At 42.3% G+C, this 19,618-nt stretch overlaps 1 protein-coding gene across 9 annotated transcripts in view; it reads left to right on the forward strand.

The window, feature by feature from the left end:
• The window catches only part of magi2b (membrane associated guanylate kinase, WW and PDZ domain containing 2b), a 93,846-nt gene extending 75,708 nt beyond the window's left edge, over positions 1-18,138 (forward strand). For 3 of the 9 annotated variants that reach the window (XM_020614019.1, XM_020614027.1, XM_020614036.1), the window contains 13 exons: positions 519-1,048; positions 2,080-2,248; positions 7,214-7,245; positions 8,668-8,860; positions 9,386-9,501; positions 9,866-10,058; positions 10,588-10,827; positions 11,736-11,921; positions 12,327-12,642; positions 13,157-13,376; positions 13,537-13,680; positions 14,141-14,279; positions 15,273-16,500. In XM_020614019.1, coding sequence (XP_020469675.1) covers positions 519-1,048; positions 2,080-2,248; positions 7,214-7,245; positions 8,668-8,860; positions 9,386-9,501; positions 9,866-10,058; positions 10,588-10,827; positions 11,736-11,921; positions 12,327-12,642; positions 13,157-13,376; positions 13,537-13,680; positions 14,141-14,279; positions 15,273-15,967 — 3,173 coding nt within the window. In that variant the 3' untranslated portion in view covers positions 15,968-16,500. Of the gene's footprint in view, positions 1-518; positions 1,049-2,079; positions 2,249-7,213; positions 7,246-8,667; positions 8,861-9,385; positions 9,502-9,865; positions 10,059-10,587; positions 10,828-11,735; positions 11,922-12,326; positions 12,643-13,156; positions 13,377-13,536; positions 13,681-14,140; positions 14,280-14,616; positions 14,728-15,272 lie in introns of all 9 variants that reach the window. The other 6 variants (XM_020614060.1, XM_020614004.1, XM_020614045.1 and 3 more) reach the window with 6 other exon arrangements.
• Positions 18,139-19,618: the final 1,480 nt, after the last annotated feature.

A 19,618-nucleotide genomic window follows, 5' to 3' on the forward strand; every position in this document is an offset into this window, starting at 1 on the left:
ACACGTTCTAACTACAACAGAGACGACAGTGCGTCTAGTGTCGCATTTGTGAAGTTGTTCCCCCTTGTTGTGATTGGTATGCAGTAAAATGTCAACAGCCACAAATATTAAATGTTGTAAATTGATGAAATTAAAAGACATCAGCACCTTTGAAAGGAAGCTTTTGAGCTTTGACAATTCCCTTTTAATTCCCCTTTAATTTTCCTTTATACATCCATTGCTGTATTTGAGATTTTCATAAAGAAATGGTCTCTGTGGATGTCATATTCACAGACACGCACCAAGACACTGACCCTGTCTCTCACTCACTTCCTGTCTCACATGTACTTTCAGATTGCCTGGAGTAGCAGTTAACTGAGATTATATTCCTGTCTGACATATGAGAGGGACAGTGTTTCTTCTGTGTTGCTGCAGGTTGTGTGTTTGTAGCTTGGTACCACTGAGACCAGATCATGTCATCTGTAAATAGTATGAGTGTGGCTGAAGCTGTTGTGTACTTGTGTACTTTTCTTCTTCAGGTGATGTCATCGTTTACATTAACGACATCTGTGTGCTCGGCACCACACATGCAGATGTTGTCAAGCTGTTTCAGTCGGTACCAATCGGTCAGAGCGTGACCCTTGTGCTCTGTCGAGGTTATCCCCTGCCTTTTGACCCCGAAGACCCCAGTGGTGCAGCAAACACCTCCCTGACACCCATTGGACTGGAGCATCGCCCCCTGGTGGTGAATGGTCGCAGCAGCTACGACCCGTACCTGGAGTACCTGTCGCTGAGCTCCCAGCTGCCTCCTCAGGCTCTGGCCCAGGCTGGAGCACCTCACCCCGGGGACACACATCTAGATGGCTCATCCTTGCCTCCCACTACACCCGGCTCAGCCTCGGCACTCACGCCTCATGACGACGGCGTGCCCATGGCCGCCTCAGGGACTGCTGGGGTTGCTGGAGCAACGGCACAAGGGCCAGAGCTGCTGACAGTTACAATGGTGAAAGGGGCAGAGGGATTTGGGTTCACTATTGCAGACAGTCCCACTGGTCAGCGAGTTAAACAGGTGATGTATCATGGATCATCAGTACGCCTTTAGCCACTTAGTCAACTACGAGCATTTCTGGGAAAAAACCTTCAGAACTGTTAGACATTGTAATTGTATTTTACTGTCCATTTCATAAAGCAAATGTGTTCTTAAATGAGTGAAATCCCAGTAGTCTGCTAAACTCAGGAGTCAAGTTGAATTTAAAGTTTAATTTAAGCTACAAATTAAACCTGATGCAGAGTTAAAACAGCAGGTCAAACTGAATACAATTCAGTCAGTGAAACTAAGTAGAAAAAGACCTGAGGTATTAAGAACAAGATGATCTCAGCCTGTGAAGGATTTGCTATCTACTAGCATGGTTATGTCCTGACTGGCTGTCCTTAAGAAGCTATAGACACAAAAATCCCAGCCTGTGCACTTTGTATCCAAGCAGTAAGCATTCGATAAATTAACAAGCTGATTTGCAATGTGACAGATGCTATTTCTCATCCCTGTCGGATTCCCATAGTAAAACATCTGCACTGCAACAAAAGATCTGTCTTAACAAGTAATTAGTTTATGTTCAACATTGCATCCATCCACCTGTTAGCTATACCACTTACCCTGTAGAGGATCACAGTGGAGCTGGATCCAATCCCAACTGACAGTGGCCGGGAGGCAGGGTAGCCTACACCCTGGACAGGTTGTGTTCAACGTTCAAGACTTATGCTTTAAAAACAAATTAATTAAAACATTGAAATATTGGTTCTGTAAATGATAGAAAATGTTTTGAATTGGTTTTGGTAGGTTGAAATTACTTGAAATAATGATTTGGGGTGATCAACAACAGATGACTGGATTAACTGGAGATTTTTTTTTTTTTTGTAGAATTAAAAGAAAGTGAATAAAGACCCTTAATAAAAAATAAACCATGTGCAGGTTTTCACTCTAACCCTTGGTTAATTACTATGGTAGACAATAAGTTTGTGTTAATGAAATTGGAAGGTGTCACAGAATCAAACTGGAAAAGGTCAAATTGACTGCGGATGTGCTGTGTTGCTGCTGTTCAGGTGCTGGAGCCGGGCTCACAGGGAGCGTCGGGGCTGATAGAGGGAGACCTGATCCTGGAGGTAACCCACCAGCCAGTGGCTGCAGCCGGACATGGGCGAGTGGTGGAGATGCTTAAAGAGTGTCCTGTGGGAGCCGAGGCAACACTCCTCATACAGAGAGGAGGAACGGGTGAGAAAGAAGCTTTCACTCTCTCTTTTCTGTTGGTCTGTTACTAGTTTGCACTATATCACTCTAATATAGTTCCAGTCTTTCTGTTGTTCATTCCTATGAGCTACAAGGAAGCTTGGAAATGGGATGAAATGAAACTAGTACCCAATAAACCAAATTTGTATTAAGATTGATAGGAAATAAGAATGGATAGTTTTATGCAGAAGGGCCCAGTGCAAGAGCAACTACCCAGCTAAATATAAGCTGGCTTCTGATTGAAATGCAAAAAATCATGTTACTGTGCATCTTCAGCTCCAGCTGCAGCTTTGAAAGAGAGGAGTCAAGTAGAGTTGACAGTGAGAGCTGGGGGAGCAGAAGAGATTTTGATTATGATAATTTTGAGACCCCTTCTATTTTTAAACATCATTATATTCTAGTTTCTGGAGGAGATTTTATTTTTGGAATATTGAAGTGTTTAGAAGCTTTTATTTTATTTTATTTTTTAAATAAGTGTTTTCTTAAGTGGAATAATTCAGGATTATTTCACAGACCAGTAATTTCTTTCTGTGTTTGTTAGAGAAAATACAAAGCTTTATATTCCCTTTGGGGGAATTATATCATTACAGGAGCGATCAGCCACAGAATACATTATTAGGCGTTAGAAAATAGAAAGCAAATGTTTTTAATGTGTTCTATGTTTGCATGTAATACACAGAAATAGCACAGGTTAGAAAATACAGTAAGTCATATCAAGGAAGTGTGTGCGACATTAGTATTGACATGACATCAGTGTTTTCCACTGAAACAGACAGGAGCAACACAACAACTGCAACTCAAAAGCTGGTAAAATTGAACATGCAATGGAGAGTTGGGATGAGAGGTAGCATTACTCACTGTTAGCTGTAGTACAGCTTTGTGGGTAAAGATGGCACCGACACTGCTGTGGGGAAGCGGCTCCATTCCCGCTGAGGCTGCCTATCTTCAGAATAAATGTAGTTATTTTACTGTAATGTGCTTTGGACAGGAATGACTGTGGAGAGTCATCTAGCTGGCAAACAAGCTGAACTGATTGCATGAGGCCATTTGCTTTTACCTGTACTGACTGTACCCCAAACACTCAAATAATCCAGTCAAATCAAAATTTATTTATATAGCACTTTACAACAATATCAGGTTGGCCAAAGTGCTTCACGCAATAAACAGAAAAAAGCTTAATAATGATATTCAGTTGTACAAGGAGCTTTTTCATTCTGTTCTGCTTACAAATGGTCAGTTTTGATGTGATGTTAAGTTGGGGGCAGTTACAACAAAGACAAAATATCAACCAAAATGCTCTAAATTAGCAAATTCTTATTCTGTAATGCTGGGGTTTTGAAATTCTTGACTACATCTTGATTTACTGGTCAAACCTGATTTGTTTTTGTGAGTAACTGGACACCCACCATCCTTGTCTGAGCCTGTGTGTTTGTCTGGAAAACTATTCTTCTTTCTCACAATGGCACGGTGTTTCCTCCTACACCAACTTGAATTTTAAGCAGACATTTAATTTTCATTGTTGGCTGGCTGTGTGTATTTAGAGAATCTCAGCTCTGCATTGTAATGAGCTGCTCCACATCACCTTTTAAAAGAAGCCAACCACATGCCCTTAGTTTGAGGAAATAAATCAGTTTTGAGGCAGGAAATAGCCGAAATAAGGAATGAAAGAAAAGATCGTAGTGGGGAGGTTTGAAGTGCAGAGTTCCTGTAATATTGCCAGAATGACATAGAGTGAGACCGTTTTCCCTCTTCTCCTAATTCCTGCAAGATTGGCCACCTGTGAAGAAATTAAATTGCATGGCAAAAGCTTTGTTTGTTTGACATTTGCTTTTGCACTGATTCTATGAAAGCCGTTATGGTCACGGGGTTAAAATTTGACTTGATAATTACAAACACACACACTCAACCGCTAGTGATTTACCATTCAACAGCCTGAATGAAAATCAAGAGTCAAAAAGAAACACACGTCTTTGGGCCATGTGAAGAAACAGACTTCATGAGTTCAGTGTTGGCTTTGGATGTGCCACCCCGCTGCTTTGCAGTTCACATTTTTTGTGCTTATTTTGTCATTGAGTCTGTAGTTTTTCTGGAGATAAAATAGCAGGAGTGAAGAGTTATTTTGTATTGTTTCTGATATAACAGAACAACAAAGAGGAATTATAGATGTGCTCTCATTTCTATCACTTCTTTTCATGGGTTTTATTTAATTTGGGATGAAGGCAGTCAGTCTCTTATGAATCTCAGGTTTAATTAATTGAAGTGTGACAAGGATTATTATTACAGACCCAAAAAGCAGTTCAAGCCAGTACCTCTTAGTGATTCTGATGCATCAGACTATCTGATGTAAATGCTGCTGGGTGGGTTGCTGCCAGTCCTGTTGACTTGAATCTACAGAACATTTTTGACCATTATTGGAGATGTATTGACAAATTGTTGCCTGCCCTAAGTGAATTGATTGGCTATAATATATTGTTCATTGAATTATACTTGGTCACTTGATTACATTAAAGCCAATAAATTCTACTGAGAGTGCGCTGAGTGTTTGCAAGCAGGGATAGAAAAAAATGTTGGTGTGAGTGTGACTGCACATCAGCATGCATGTATGTGAGCAACTGAGATCAGATGTTGTGGTGCTGAGCATCTTATGACCATGCAGAGCCAGCATCTGCCACCTGGTGGTTAGCCTTTGCAAAGACACTTGTTTCACTGGTTTCACTGTCAGATACGCCATTTAAAAAGCATGCTGAAATTCAGTGCACAGCTCCCTACACACAGTAATGCATCATCTCGTGTACATGCACAAATCTGTATTCGAATATACAGACACTCATACACAGCTTGCATTGGATATCCCTGTAAATGTGACAAATTTCCTCCCTGCCTCTAAAGATGCCATCTTCTTCTTCAGCCTCACTCCAGACAACAGCACCACTACCTGACACACCAGGAACTCCTCTGACTCCGTCTGTCTGCTCTGTGTGGGATGAAGGAAAGGATAGCATCCTTTACAGTGATTCAGATGTGCCACATGTCAGGAAAGTTTAAACATGTTTGTGTTTGCAGACATAGGATTTCTGTGCAGAGCATCAGTGAAGTTTAGCTTGCACACATGATTTCTGATGTGGGACTGAGAGCATCAGTTCTTTATGTAGCACAGACAGGGTGTTAGACTTCCGTTGCGTGTGTGACTGTGTGTGTTTGTCTCTGTGTCTGACTGCTCCGCTGTAACGTGGGCATTCTGCCAGAGATTCACTGAGCTCTGGTCATGTTCACAGCTCCATCCCCTGACACCCCAGTTTGAAGCGGAGCCAACCACAGGCTAGAGACATTTTGCAGCACCAATGAGGATGCAGTTCATAGCTGTGAAGAAAAGGTGTCAGGCTGTACAAGCCAATCAGGCAGATCTGAAGGCCATCCAGATCTCAGCAGGCTAGTCTGTGAGGCCAGACTGCCCGACCACTGACTCGTGATAGAGGCCACATGAAGCCTCTCTGCCAGTCATTTATTTGTAATTCATCAGCATGCATGTGAGCGCACCACACGTCTGGTATATATGCTGGTGAATTGCATTAGCATTTAAATTAAGCTTAACTGCGTCTGTGAGGATGACGCTCCACTTTAACATGAGTAGACAATTGCCTTGTTGCTCATACTCATTTCTTTCAGTGGGCCATTAAGGAAAGTTTCCTTGAGTTATGACTTATTAGAATTCTTTAAGGACGTCCCTTAAGGCCTGTATTCCCTGCAGTATGAGGTTATTAGTCCCAGCCTCCCACAAAGCCCTCCCTTTGCTGCTGTAAGTGTGCTGATTCGTTTCAGCTCTGCAGACAACTCTACTTAAACCTCCATTCATGTTTATGTCATTCATGGACGGGGGCAGGGTATTTCTCTTTTCCCTGTTGTCGTGTGTCCTCCTCTGTTCCCACTGAGACACTGGGATGTATGGAGAAAATGGAAAAGCTTTTTTGGCAGAAAAGATGCTTCGGTTAACCAAATGGAGTTGGACAAAGGCTGAAAAAATATGGAAAAATAAAAGGAAAAAAGTGTCAGGAATAGCAGAAATGAATTGCAGTTTTCATCTCGACTTCACATGAATCTACTGTATTTCATTTTTCCCCATCTCCTCTCGCTCTGACATCCTTCTCTGTTGCTAAGTGCTCTGGCCTTCATCTTACACATCCAAAAAGCAGTAAATCCATAATAGATTCCTCCCAGTACTCTGACATTTCTCAGGAAGTCTCATGTACTGAATAAATATTACATATATCAGGCTACTCTAAAGAATATTTTACAAGTACCTGCATCTGTTAAAGAATTCATCTGGAGTCACAAGAGTGTGTGTGTGTTTACCGTATATGTTTCTATCTGTGTGTGTAAAGTGCTCATTCACACTGAATGTTTAGACAAGGCAACCAGTGCAACCCACACAACCACCCCATGCTTCTCCACCATGCATGTATTTGGAACTCAGCAGCTTAAATGTACTATGCCTTTGATTCAGTGGAGTCTCAAGGGGACTGGGATGGTGACGTCATGACATAACGCGCTCACTGCTTCCTACATAGAGACTAAATTTTACTGAGAGAATACTGTGTGTGCTCACATGTGTATGTGTATTTTTGGGGGGTTTGCTTCTGCCTGCAGCTAATGATGTAATTACATGGAAATAAATGCAACAACCAAACCCTTGAGGAAGAGCTGCACAAACAAAGTCCAAACAGGAATATGAAATCAGCAAACTGAGAATTTTTTCACACATTAAAGGAAAATCATTTTAACACTCATATCCAACATCTCATTTGAAGGAACCTTTGCAGATACTGTTGGTTCTATCACAATAGTTTTTGTCTTTATAGTTGTAATTGTCTGTATTTTGATGTTTGAAAAGAATCGGACACATTGTCAGAGTCTTCTCTCGGGTAAATAAGTGTTTTTCTCTTCCTTTCTCAGGCCACATCTCTCTCTGGAAGACCTCCAAACAGGTACAGTGACTGAATCAAATGTGTTTCCATTTGTGTGTGTGCAAGACAAAAGGAGAGGCAGATAGGAAAACATTGGTCTATGAACCAGATTTGTTTGTAGAAGCAGAGAGGTAAGATATTAGCGGGTACAATCGGTGTTTGTCAGCGAGGTTGTATTGGCTTTTGCTTTATTGTGAAATGAGCCAGTCTGACTTGACCTGCTTATTGGTTTGATCACATCAGCACTCACACTTCGCCAGCTGGGGAACAGACCTTCAGATGTGTACTTAAACTACACCTGTCACTACTTTTACAACCAGCAGTCATTCATGGCAATAGAATCTAAGTTTAAATTGTGATTTATATGGATTCATTGACATATCTCCCCCTGGCTTTTGTGCACTGTTACTAAATTGCAGCATTTAACTTTAACTAAATATATTGTGGCTTCAGAAAGTATTCAGACCCCTTTATTTTGTGCACTGTATTACTCTCTACCTGATAACCCCTAATGTCCTAACGACCTAAATGAAAATGTTAAAATTTGTTTGAAATCAAGAACTGAAATCTCTCATTTACAAAAGTTTCAGACCCTCAGTACTTCATAGAAGACCCACTGGCAGTATCTATGAGCAGACAAATAACTGTAAAATGGAAGAAGCATTTCACAGTTTTTAAGGCCACTGTGTTCCTGGGAACCCTCAAAGCTTTACAAATGATTTTAATGTCTTTGGACATTATTAGTTATCGTTGGACTTGTCACACCTTCACTGTCACTTCCACAGAGACAGTTATTACATCGATCATAAAGTTTTATCGTTAGGATTATCGTATTTCATAACACACGACTGGGTTAAATTCAGGCTGATGCAGTTTGTTTATTGCCTTAACTTGTTTTTTTCTGCCAACTTTAGTTTGTAGTCTTATTAAAACCGCAGCTGGTGCTAAATAGTGTATTTTTATTGCAGTTTAGTTTTTTTCCTATCCTTATGTTTTACTTGTATAAGCACTACACGTCATTCCTGCCTAGTATTTCAGTTCTTTGTTGCTGTTTTCTCCTGCCCGCAAAACACAGCTGTTGCCACTATCGGATGTCTGTGTCTCGGTTTTATTGTGTATGTTGCTTCTATGTTTTGTGCCCACACAACAAACCAAATTCCCTTTGATCAGTGAGATGCTAAAAGGAAGACATGTAAGTGTCCCCCGGGCATTTATCCCATGGCTAACTGTTGCCTAGGAAACATAAATAGAAACCTATTAACCTATTAAATATAACCTAAAATTGACACATTTGCAATTAAAATGTTAACAGCCAAGCAGATGGAATCGTGCTGAATGTATTCCAACATGTTTGGGGGAGTTGTAACATATAGAAATAAAGCAGTACATTTATGGGACACCATATGTTCAGTTAAATATCTGTTGTTGGCGTTTTCCTTGCAGTTGCCAGACCAGTGGGATCCGCATGACAGTTCCCAGCCAAACCTGTCTGGCCCAGTCTTGCATCCTGGCATGCCTTTCCCAAACCAGCCACAGCACCGCACTTCAGTGCCCGACTCAACTGAAGGCTTCGACCTTAACAAGCCTGACCCTTATGACCTTTATGAGAAGTCGAGGGCAATCTACGAGAGCCGACGTGAGTACATAACCTTTCCTTCATTGAAGATAGCGCATTACATTGTTTTACACTCACCAGCCACTTGATTAGGTACACCTGTACATTTGTATGCATTTCAATGTATTATATGTTTATTATTGAGGTCATGGTTAAAGGTGATGTTGTACTGGACTACATTATGTTCAGAAGTGTTCCTAATAATCTGACCCTCTATCTGGATGGAGCTGGGGAGGACAAAAATATAGACACCTCTAAATATAATGTAGTCCAGTACAACATCACCTTTATCTATGACCTCAGTAATAAACATATAATTGAATTCATACATTTATGACTATTTCACCAAAAACTGAAACATTTTGAGCTTCATAAACACAGATGTTAAGGTGGAAGTGTTGCATTGAATTGTATACAATTGTACAGGTGTACCTGATAAAGTGGCCGGTGAGCGTACACTCCTAATATGATACAATAATTTTGAAAGTAAAGAAAGCTTTATTATAAGAAAGCTCAGCCTTTATTGTCTGCATCTCTGTGTGTCAGGTCCAGAATACGAAGAGGTTGAAGTGCACCTGCTGAGGGAGAAGACTGGGTTTGGCTTCCGCATTCTGGGGGGAGACGAGGCCGTGCAGGCTGTGAGTCCGGATGCCCGTGACAAGGCTCGTATGGGACGGGCTGGACCACCACACGTTTTTAACCTCATACCCAACAACTTTGTCTCACCTGCACCTAACATCATCTCACTTTGTTCATCCAGTTGCAGTTCATACGTGTGACACTCATACACTTACGTACGAGCACACTTTGACTTTCTCACACTGTCCTGCTCCTCTAACCGCTTGGTACCTCCCATACTAATCTAACGCCTTGCTAACCTGTACAAGTGTACAACAGCATGCAAACTGTGAATCTGGGAGAAGCTACTTCACAAGTTAGATCAAGTCATCGCTGTGTGATTCTACTGTTTCTGTCTCATCCTCGTCACCTTCATTTATGCTGCTAATATTGATTGTCTTTGAACAGATTGTTATTGGAGCTATAATTGAGAACACTCCTGCTGAGCGTGATGGGCGGCTTCGTCCCGGGGATGAGCTAATTTCTGTGGATAAAAATGTGGTTGCTGGGAAACCGCACAAATACGTAATAGACTTGATGCATGCAGCCGCTCGCAATGGTCAAGTCAGCTTGACTGTGAGAAGGAGAGTGCAAACGCCTGGTGAGGACATGTTCTATAATTTTTGCTCTTTTTTGTTTTTCTTTTCACACTTTCCCAAGACTGTAGAACATGCTGCACAATTCTCTGGCATCAAATAAAAAAAAAAGACAACTTGGACAGGACACACATGCTGACAATCTGTGTGCAGGCTCAGTGTGTACTTCTCACCCACACATATTTTCTGAGGTAACAGATCATACATACATCTTTGGTTTGTTCATTGTGAGCGCTGCAGCGGGCTCTGTGGCTTCTATCTTTCTAACTGCACCACAACTGTGAGGACATACAGTTAACACAAGAGTCATACCTGTCAAATGGGAAAAGATGCATAAAGCTTGACAGAGTCCTCGGGGGAGGCGGAGACATGCTGTTGCATATGGAACTGGAATTTCTCCCATAGCTACATCTTAAGCTGCTTTCACAGTTAAAAAAAAAAAGCTTTGAAATAAATGGGCTCTCTGAGTGAGCTGACCGTTTCATACTAGTAGAGCTGTTGCTTTGACTCATGCTGTCTCCCCTCTTCCTCCAGGTGACCTGTGTCCTGTGAATGGTCGCAGCCCCGGCTCAGTGTCAACACAACACAGCTCTCCGCGCAGTGACGCAGCCTCGGCTTCGGGCCCTTCGACGGTTGCCGTCTCTGCTGCCGCCTCTCCTCCAGAGGGATCCGCCCTGCAAACCAGCGACGTCGTTATTCACCGCAAGGAGAACGAGGGCTTTGGCTTCGTCATCATAAGCTCCCTGAACAGACCGGAGAACACGACTGTCATCAGTGAGTTGCAAATCTTTTTTGGGGGGTGTGTACTATTTCAGTTTCAGGTTCTACGTGTTATCTGTGGGTCTTTGTAACACATGAAAGAAAACCTCAAAACACAGACTATTTTAGTGTGTAAAATGTAAAATGTTTTAAACGCATTCATAAGATTTCAGATGTTTTACCACACAGTGTCAATCGTCTTTGCATTGCAGTATAATGTCCATTATATCTGCTCTACTAATAACCAGTGGGCTTCATGTCCCTTAGCAATTAATTTACTTGACTAGTGTTTCTTATCCCATCCAGTAGCTTTTAGAGCTTTCATTATCTGGGGTCAAACTGAAATTGATTGTTTTTTTCCCAAATTGATCTTAATTTAATTGCAAAGTAGCATTAAAAGTCTTTAAAAGTCATAAAATGTGTATTTATTAAACATATGGTTACACTAATCAGCTTAGAATGATTGACTACTGAACAGTTTAATATATCCTGCACAAGTGCCCGATGCAGTCATGGCAACAACCGCTGCATTCAAAAAATAATGCTAGAAAGAATTTATGCCTACATTCATGACACCCTCTCTGGGTTTATGCATATCCCAAAAGTGGGTGAGGTATATACTGTAGTTTTCATGATTTCAGACATTAGTTCAGAATATAATGGTATAATGTAATGCATCTTCCGCAGTCCAGAAGTTGTATTATGTTAGGTTTGAGCAAAGTATTTTTGTGTAGTGTCTGCGCTTTGAAAGGCATAACAATATACAGTATGTAACAAATTTTAAACAGTGGCTGCACTGTTCTGCTGAGGCTCATAGGGTAATTCAAAATGGTATAATCTCCGTTTTCAGTTTTATCGGTGTTGTTTAGATATCTGTCTTCAAAACTGGCCTTGATAACAACCTTGTTATTGCCCATTTCCAGCTGTGCCCCATAAAATAGGACGTATCATCGAGGGCAGTCCAGCAGACCGATGTGGGAAGCTGAAGGTGGGCGACCGGATCCTGGCCGTGAATGGACAGTCCATCATCAGTATGCCGCACGCAGACATAGTCAAGCTTATTAAAGATGCCGGGCTTACAGTCACACTGCACATCATTCCCGAGGAGGGTGAGTGTTAGGTGTAAAGTTAATTCATATTTTGTCATGTGAATTTTGTTATGGCAGCTGGTTTAGTTTTCCCTTTTGTATTTGACCAAGAAAACTCTGAGTCGCTCTTTTTGGTCTGATATGAATGTGTTTTGTTTGACTTGGCCTTACACACCAATTTATTATCTTAAATCTTCTGAAATTAAAAGGTTAAGGATGTTCATCATACAGTAAGCCAGAAAGGAGGAATGGTGTTACTGTTGTTTTGGTTATGGTGATACTTGAACGTAATCCTTTGCTGTGTTATACATCTCAAATGCATTTCGGCACTGTGGTCTCGTGCAGCCTGAGCATGTTTTCTGTGCCAGTTTGTTCTAAATCTCTCTATGTAATTTAACATTACCCACAACCTTCTGTCCATCAAAGGTTCCCATTCTGGGCCCAGCTCAGAGAAGCAGAGCCCCATGACCCAGAAACACAGCCCACAGACCCAGCCCAGCCCTGTAGCCCAGCCAGGCCAAGCAGGCACCCAGCCTGGCCAAACGGTTTCGCAGCCAAGCCAGACCGCCGCTCACACGAGTCAGTCACCTGTCCCACCCAGCCAGACACCAGCTCAGACAAGCCAAACAGTGACTGGCACCCCTGCAGTAGTAGCTTCCCAGCCTGCACCAGCTGGAACCCAGCAGAGCCCAGTCACCCAGCCCTCTGGCCCCCCTCCACACCTCTACCTCCATGATGGCAGGTGAGACTGCACTAAGACAGATGTTCTTGTTTGACCTCCACAGGAGTGTTTAATGAGATCCCTTCAACAGAATGCATCTTGGTAACTGGAAACAGGAGTTTCCAAAGGTGACATATATCAAATTATGTATGAGCTGTTTTTTATTTTTCCTGCCAGTAAGTTCAGGAGGAAACCTGTGACTGCAGACAGCTTTTGTCTCAGACTTTCAGTCTCAGGCTGGTTTCTACTTTGTTGCACAACGCCATTAGCTCTTATCAATAAATAATTTACATTTAAGTATATCTTCTACAGTACAGCAACTTAGCATTCATGTGTGCATGAACAGGTGTGTGCATGTGAGTCAAGACACAGAGTAGCACTCCCAGAGCTGTAATATGCTCTAGTTCTTCACATTGGAAGCTAAGCTCAAATATTACATAAATCTAAAAAATATCTTGGGGACATGAGGTTGTGAGAAGGACACTTCTTCAAAACAGTGCCGTCTCCCTCGTGGGACAAACCTCTCTCCACCCAGGTCAGAGGTAAAAGCCAGGCAGGATGTCAAACCTGACTTCCGCCATCCTCCATTCACTGATTATCGGCAACCTCCAGTAGACTACCGTCACCCACCGGTCACTGATTATCGACAGCCTCCGACACTGGACTACCGACACCCGCCTGGTCTGCTGGACTTCAGACAGCACTCTGCAGCTGCACAGTTCCCTCTGGGGATTCCTACTGACTTCAGACCACAGGTACTGCTAGTCCAAGAGCTGTCTGCTTAAGCTGATGCAGTTGAACATTAAGTGGACATATTCATTTGTGCCACCACACTGTGGAGAAGGGTGTGTGCCGTGGTTTTACATTGTTATTTTCTGTGGGCTTGTTGCACGTTCTGTACATTTTGTTCTGCAGGATTTCGATTACTTCACAGTGGAGCTCGAGAAAAGTGCAAAGGGTTTTGGCTTCAGTATCCGCGGGGGCAGAGAGTACAAGATGGACCTATTTGTGTTGCGCCTTGCTGAGGATGGTCCTGCCATACGAAATGGAAGGATGCGGGTGAGATGGCATGACACCAAAATTAAAAAGCTCTTTGGGAGATATATGGAATTAATGTTGTTGAGCAACAGTTGTTTTGTTGAAGAAATGTTGAAAGAAAGTGACAGGCATGCTCTTGAGAATGAGCAAAATGCCACTTGTGTGGTGTGAAATTTAACACAGCATGAGTTCTTAAAAAAGACAACACTTCTGTTGTTCTTACGTGGTTTTAATCTTTCATTCCTTCAATTCCCATCTTCTTCATGGGGCAGGAGTCGCTTCAAGGGAAGGAAATGGGGAACGTGAGCAAATTTAATTGCTTGTAAATTCAGTGACTGAGTAACACTCTGTTCAGTCTCAGCACCTCCTGTTGAGATGAACTCCACCACCAGCAGAGGACTGCGATTATAAAGAAGTCAACTTTCCATGGATAAACGGAGGCTAAAAGAAATCGACACTGTCCTCTGTGTGCCCCCTCCAGGTAGGGGATCAGATCATAGAGATTAACGGGGACAGCACGCGGGACATGACTCACGCTCGTGCCATTGAACTCATCAAGGCGGGAGGCAGGCGGGTCAGACTGCTGCTAAAGAGAGGCACAGGACAGGTGCCAGAATATGGTGGGTTTTTCTGACAAACTGAAGTCTGTGCCCAACTCGTTCCACTCTTTCTCTCTCCTTAGTCTTAGACCTGATCTCTTTCTCACTGTCATACTAGAGATTCATTGTTTCAGGTTTAGCATTATAGTTTTTAACCAGAATAGCTTTTCCTGTAAAAACATATTAACATGTATTAATATCTTTTTACATTTACTCCTCTCCATTTTTATGTTCTGTGGCCTGAATTTATACTTATCTTTAAGCGAAAACCAATTTTGATATAACAACAGAAACCCAACCTGCTCTCGAGCCTTCATGTATTATAACCCCTCTGCTTTAAGTCTAATGATTGGTATAGGCTTTTACTTGCCTTCCCTCAGGAATGGTACCTCCCAACCTCTCCATGTGCATGAAAGGTGACACACTAAGCTCCCCCTATTTCTTCCTAATGGGCCACTCTAAAGACACGGTTTGTGGAAAAACGGCATGTCTCTTTCTTTCCATACCAATTAATCTGTGTGCTGTGTAGATATATGCATGATCACGAGTTTATACATGGAAAATTGGCAGCTGTGTGTGCACGGTTGCTTGTGTGTGTGTGGTGTATATAATAGAGCGATATGGTTTGAAGTGGCTCTCCAGATGAAATTATATCAGCCTGAAGAGGGTTGTGAAGTAGACTGTGAAATCAGTCTGCTTAGGATCAGTGTGTCACACAACTACAAAGATGTTAATTGTTTTCAAGCACTGAATGAATGCTGTTGCACGTCTGTGTCAGAATAGTGTATATCAGACTCCTGGTGTTACATATCAGGATAAAGGCCTGCATGGTCAGGTATGTGCTGCTTACACACGTTTGCATGCAAGTTTGCCTGAACACATATGAGGATGTATTGGTTGACTTTATTATTGTGTACATCTTTCTTTCTTTCTGTCTCTGTGTATGTGCATGCCGGCTCTGCCACTCATTTTTCATCTCAGTCCACTTGAGCATGTTTTCCTCTTCCCTGACAGCCTGTGCCAGCCCCTGGGATTCCCTTTCTACAGCCCACTCTGCCCTGCAGGAAGTGACCCTTGAACCCCACCTGAATTCATTGCTCTCATCCCATCCAGTCTCAGCCCCAGACTCTCCTCTTCAGCCCCCTCTAGAGGCCACAGTGTGCATAGCAGACAAAGCTCCACAGTTGACAGACCACAGCTCCATTAGAGGGGCTGCACGTGGTAGGTTCATCCAGCAGAAGAGCATCATCAGGGGGCAGGGAACACCCCAGGGGTCTGGAGAGGTGGACTGTGGACCAGGCGACAGACAACCTCGGGCTTTGCCCCCTAAAGCTGTCCTGGGGAGGCCCATTGAAAGAAGAGAGAGGCAGAGGGAGGTTTGCTCCCCCTGCTGTGAGAGAAAGGGCCTGCACACACAGGCGATGAGCACTGTCTGGCCCTGGGACCCATATGCAAGCGTGAATTTGAATGGAGCCTCTCTGGCCAGCGGAGATGGACATATCAGCCTCCAGGAGAGGCTGGTGTCCACAGGTCTGTTCCCCAAAGAAGACCAGAGGGCCAGCAGTCACAGTGGGCTTTGCCGCCCCTCTAAAAGCATGGAAGACTCTCCTGCAAGGAGTGCAGCTGCCTCCCCTGGGCCCTGGAATGTTCCTGGGTCTGACAAAATGCCTGGCACCCTGAGGTCCTGGACCTCCACAGTAAGTAGGTAGAAAGGATCTAGCTGGTTTGGACCCGATCACGCTGTCTGGCTCCTCACTCAGTTCACCATCAGATGTCTGAGAAACAGTAAATCTCCCTCACTCTCTCTTTGAGTCCTGCCTTCTTCTCCATCTACTTTGAAGATCATTTTTTTATGTTTCATTTACACCCGCCACCTTAAAACAAAGGAACTGTCACAGCTGGCGTTAATGTACAGTACAAAACCTGGTGGAAACTACTCAATACGTAGGCATTTAGACTTTTGTTCTGATCTCAGACTGAGCAACGATGTCTGAATGGACCTGTGCTTTTGAAGAGTACCTTTAACCACTCAACTGTATCTGGACAGATTGGATAGGTCAACGTAACCTCAGATGGAACAAGGTTCCTCACAGGAGAGAGAGATATATACATCCAAGAGATTAACTTTTACTCTATTTTCTCCATGCAGTGGGAAGAATGAGACTACAGATCTGTCAGATGGAGGCAGTGACACTGAAACTCCTGGAGGACACAGCCCCGACCCAACTGACAGCCTAGTTAACCCGACATAGGTTAGACTTCACGTCTACCGATATATCATATAGTGTAAATGTAAAATATGTACATTTGGTTAACTCAAAAACACTGCTGTGTTTTTGAGGCTGTGCTGTAGTTAGATACATTGTAAAGAAAAGAAAACACTAGGACAGTGTTTTTGGATCACTGTTTCCATGGCCTCCTATAACTACATATCAAAGACTGTGCAAGTCGCCAAACCCGGACCGTTGAGGGAGGCAGTGGTCGTGTGCATGGATATAAACCACCATGTCATTAAACAGCAACTCATGTCTTTTAGAGGTAGGATATAGAGAGGAGATCCTCTGTGGAGCTGAGCACAGAGTTGATGCTCATGTGAGATGAGAAGAAAAGCCTTTTACACATCATATTGAAGTTTTGAGCAACTGAAAACAGTTGGTTTAGTAAGAACTCGAATACTCTTGAGTTGTGTACACAGCCTGGTCACAAGTCAACCATGCAGTTATTGTGCAGAATTATGTGTTGTGTTCATTTAATGCTCAACAGAAAAATTTTGTCCAGTCTGTATTTCCCATTTCTATGCCTTTTACTGTGCTCAGTGTACCACATCACTGTGGGAGAGGGGCATCGGTGTGGGAAAGAGGAGGCCGATGGTTACAAGGTGGGGCGGCGTGCCTTACTCAAACTAATGCAGAGCTGTTGCTGTGGTGATTTGTTTTGCGAGCCGAGTGATCATGCACACATATCAGCAAAGCATTGAACTTGCGGAGCCTGTTTTTCTTCTGACTTAACACCAAGCAGTATAAACAGTTATACTGATGCACTCTGAGGATGTACATCTTAGTGTCAATGACTGCCTGTGTCCATGTGTTGAAAAGGGGATCAAATGTAGCCTGTAGCACTGCATCCTCTTCTTAGGAGAATAATCGTGGAGAGTTGGGCCATGTACGTGGACCATGGTTTCTGTAGGTTGAGCGTTATTTCAGCTTTTTCTGTTGTTTGAAGAAAACATTAAATTTGCATTGTTACAGGCAGCAGTACCAGCACTCGCTGAGACTGAACCCAAGATTTTAGATTATCTGTGAAGCACAAATGCATTGAAACATCTGTTCGATCACAGATTTGTCACTGTCAGTGTTGAGGCATGTTGCTGTTAAACAGAAGCCATAGCCTAAGTCGCTGTCCTCCTGCATTTCTCCATATTATCATTTATTTCTCTCAGCAAGATAATTGCTGAGAGAAATGGAGAACCAAATGAGTTTAAAAAAAAAAAATCACAATGCAATATGACAATTAGGCTGAATGCAGACTGATGGCAGAGCCAAGCTGTACTTGTAAACTGCTTTTAGCGAGACAATGCGCCTGCAGGCTGGGACACTAGTGAGACCTTGTGTGTAGAGCATCATCAGGACTGAACTTGACCCCGTGGCCTCGATGCTTCTGTGCTGACTTCAAAAGCTGATTACAACTGTGGATCATGTGATAAACATGTTAGCAAGGAGCATGAGAACTTGCCATTAGGCTGTAGAAATGCATTTACTGTATGTACAATTGTCAAAGTTCAGACGAGGTGAAACGATGTGTCACCCAGCCCTCCATCTCTGTCCAGGCCGTCCCCCTGCCCACTGACTGATTTTGTACACGGAAACAAAAAAAAAAAAAACTGCTTTAGTGGAGCCTGTAAAGGAAGGCTGGAGCGTTCATGAGTCCCCATTGAGATCAAGTATAAATGTAGTGTTAACTGTGTACTATTCACCTTGTACAGATGTATTCCTACGAATATGGTTTACTGTATCATTGATACTGTAGTTTCAAAGACGTGAACAACTATTTTTATGAAATGCGACAGTACTGATATATTACATTTTGCTAAAAAAAACTTGTTTACTGAAAGATATTCTGAAATACTGTCAAATAAACTCTTGACATGGTGTAAAATGTTCCTCGCTAGAAATTTTTACTTAAAACTGCAGCACTGAGACTAGAGCTGTAACAATATCAACAGAAAATGAATGAGCAAACATTTTGATTATAACGGTTTACCCAACAACAGAGGAAAATATTCTGTGCTTTTCTGTTTTACATTGTTCTAAATTTATTATTTTTGGGGATTTCAGCTGCCAGTTGGACAAAATACTTCAAGACGTCACCTTGGGCTCATGAAACTTGAGATTTTCTAAGGCTTTGGGACACTTTATAAACCAAACCACAACAAATTAATGAGTGTAGATTGCAGCCCAGGGTGATACTACACCAAAATATATCAGATGCTAAATATTAATGAATTGATGTCAAACTGAAAGCCGATTTTAACTAATCACCCCCATACCTGCAACAGTCATTTAAACACATGCACGCTTGTCAAACTATTTAAAACCCTTTTAGTCTTTTCATACAATTCCCTGCACACCAACACAGGCGTTTCCGTTATCACAGCTGATTAGATCTCTTGTCGGCTTGAAGATTAGCAGGTCGCAAAATTACTTGAATCAGAAAAACATCCCTTTTCACAGGTTAGAACTAACACTGTTGGAATAAGTACTCAGTAGTCCTGCATTCAAAATGTTACTGAAGTACAAAAGTATTAGCATCAAAATATACTTAAAGCAACAAAAGTCAAAATATTCATTGTGCAGAACAGCACATTTTACAATCTATGTTATTGGATTATAATTATCTTTGTGTTAATCACTTTAATGCTGTAGCTGGTGAAGGTGGCGCCAATTGTAATTACCTTATATGCTGTTTTGATGATCATTTTTGTAAGTAATTCAAATTTGAATTACTTCATAAATTTGGTTGGGTATATTGCGACTTTCGCACCAGGGATCTATTTTATATAGTTAATCCGATTCTGAAAAGTAACTAAAATTCTCAAACAGATGTAGTGCATTAAAAATAAAATATTTCTCTGAAATGCAGTGAAGCAGAAAATGTAAATACTCAAGCCCAGATACCTCATAATTGTGCTTAATCACAGCACCTTAGTACATGTACTTACTTTCAACCTTAGAACTAATCTGTCAGCGAGATGTCAATCAAGTGACTACACAAGAAAACCCTGAGAAGGGGTCTAATAAGCCAACATGGGTGAGAATACCTGTGCACGTAATCATGGGAGCGTTCACACTAGCTACAATAAT

Source organism: Monopterus albus, unplaced genomic scaffold (assembly GCF_001952655.1).
Source record: "Monopterus albus unplaced genomic scaffold, M_albus_1.0 scaffold5.1, whole genome shotgun sequence".
In the NCBI taxonomy this organism is placed as follows: domain Eukaryota; kingdom Metazoa; phylum Chordata; class Actinopteri; order Synbranchiformes; family Synbranchidae; genus Monopterus; species Monopterus albus.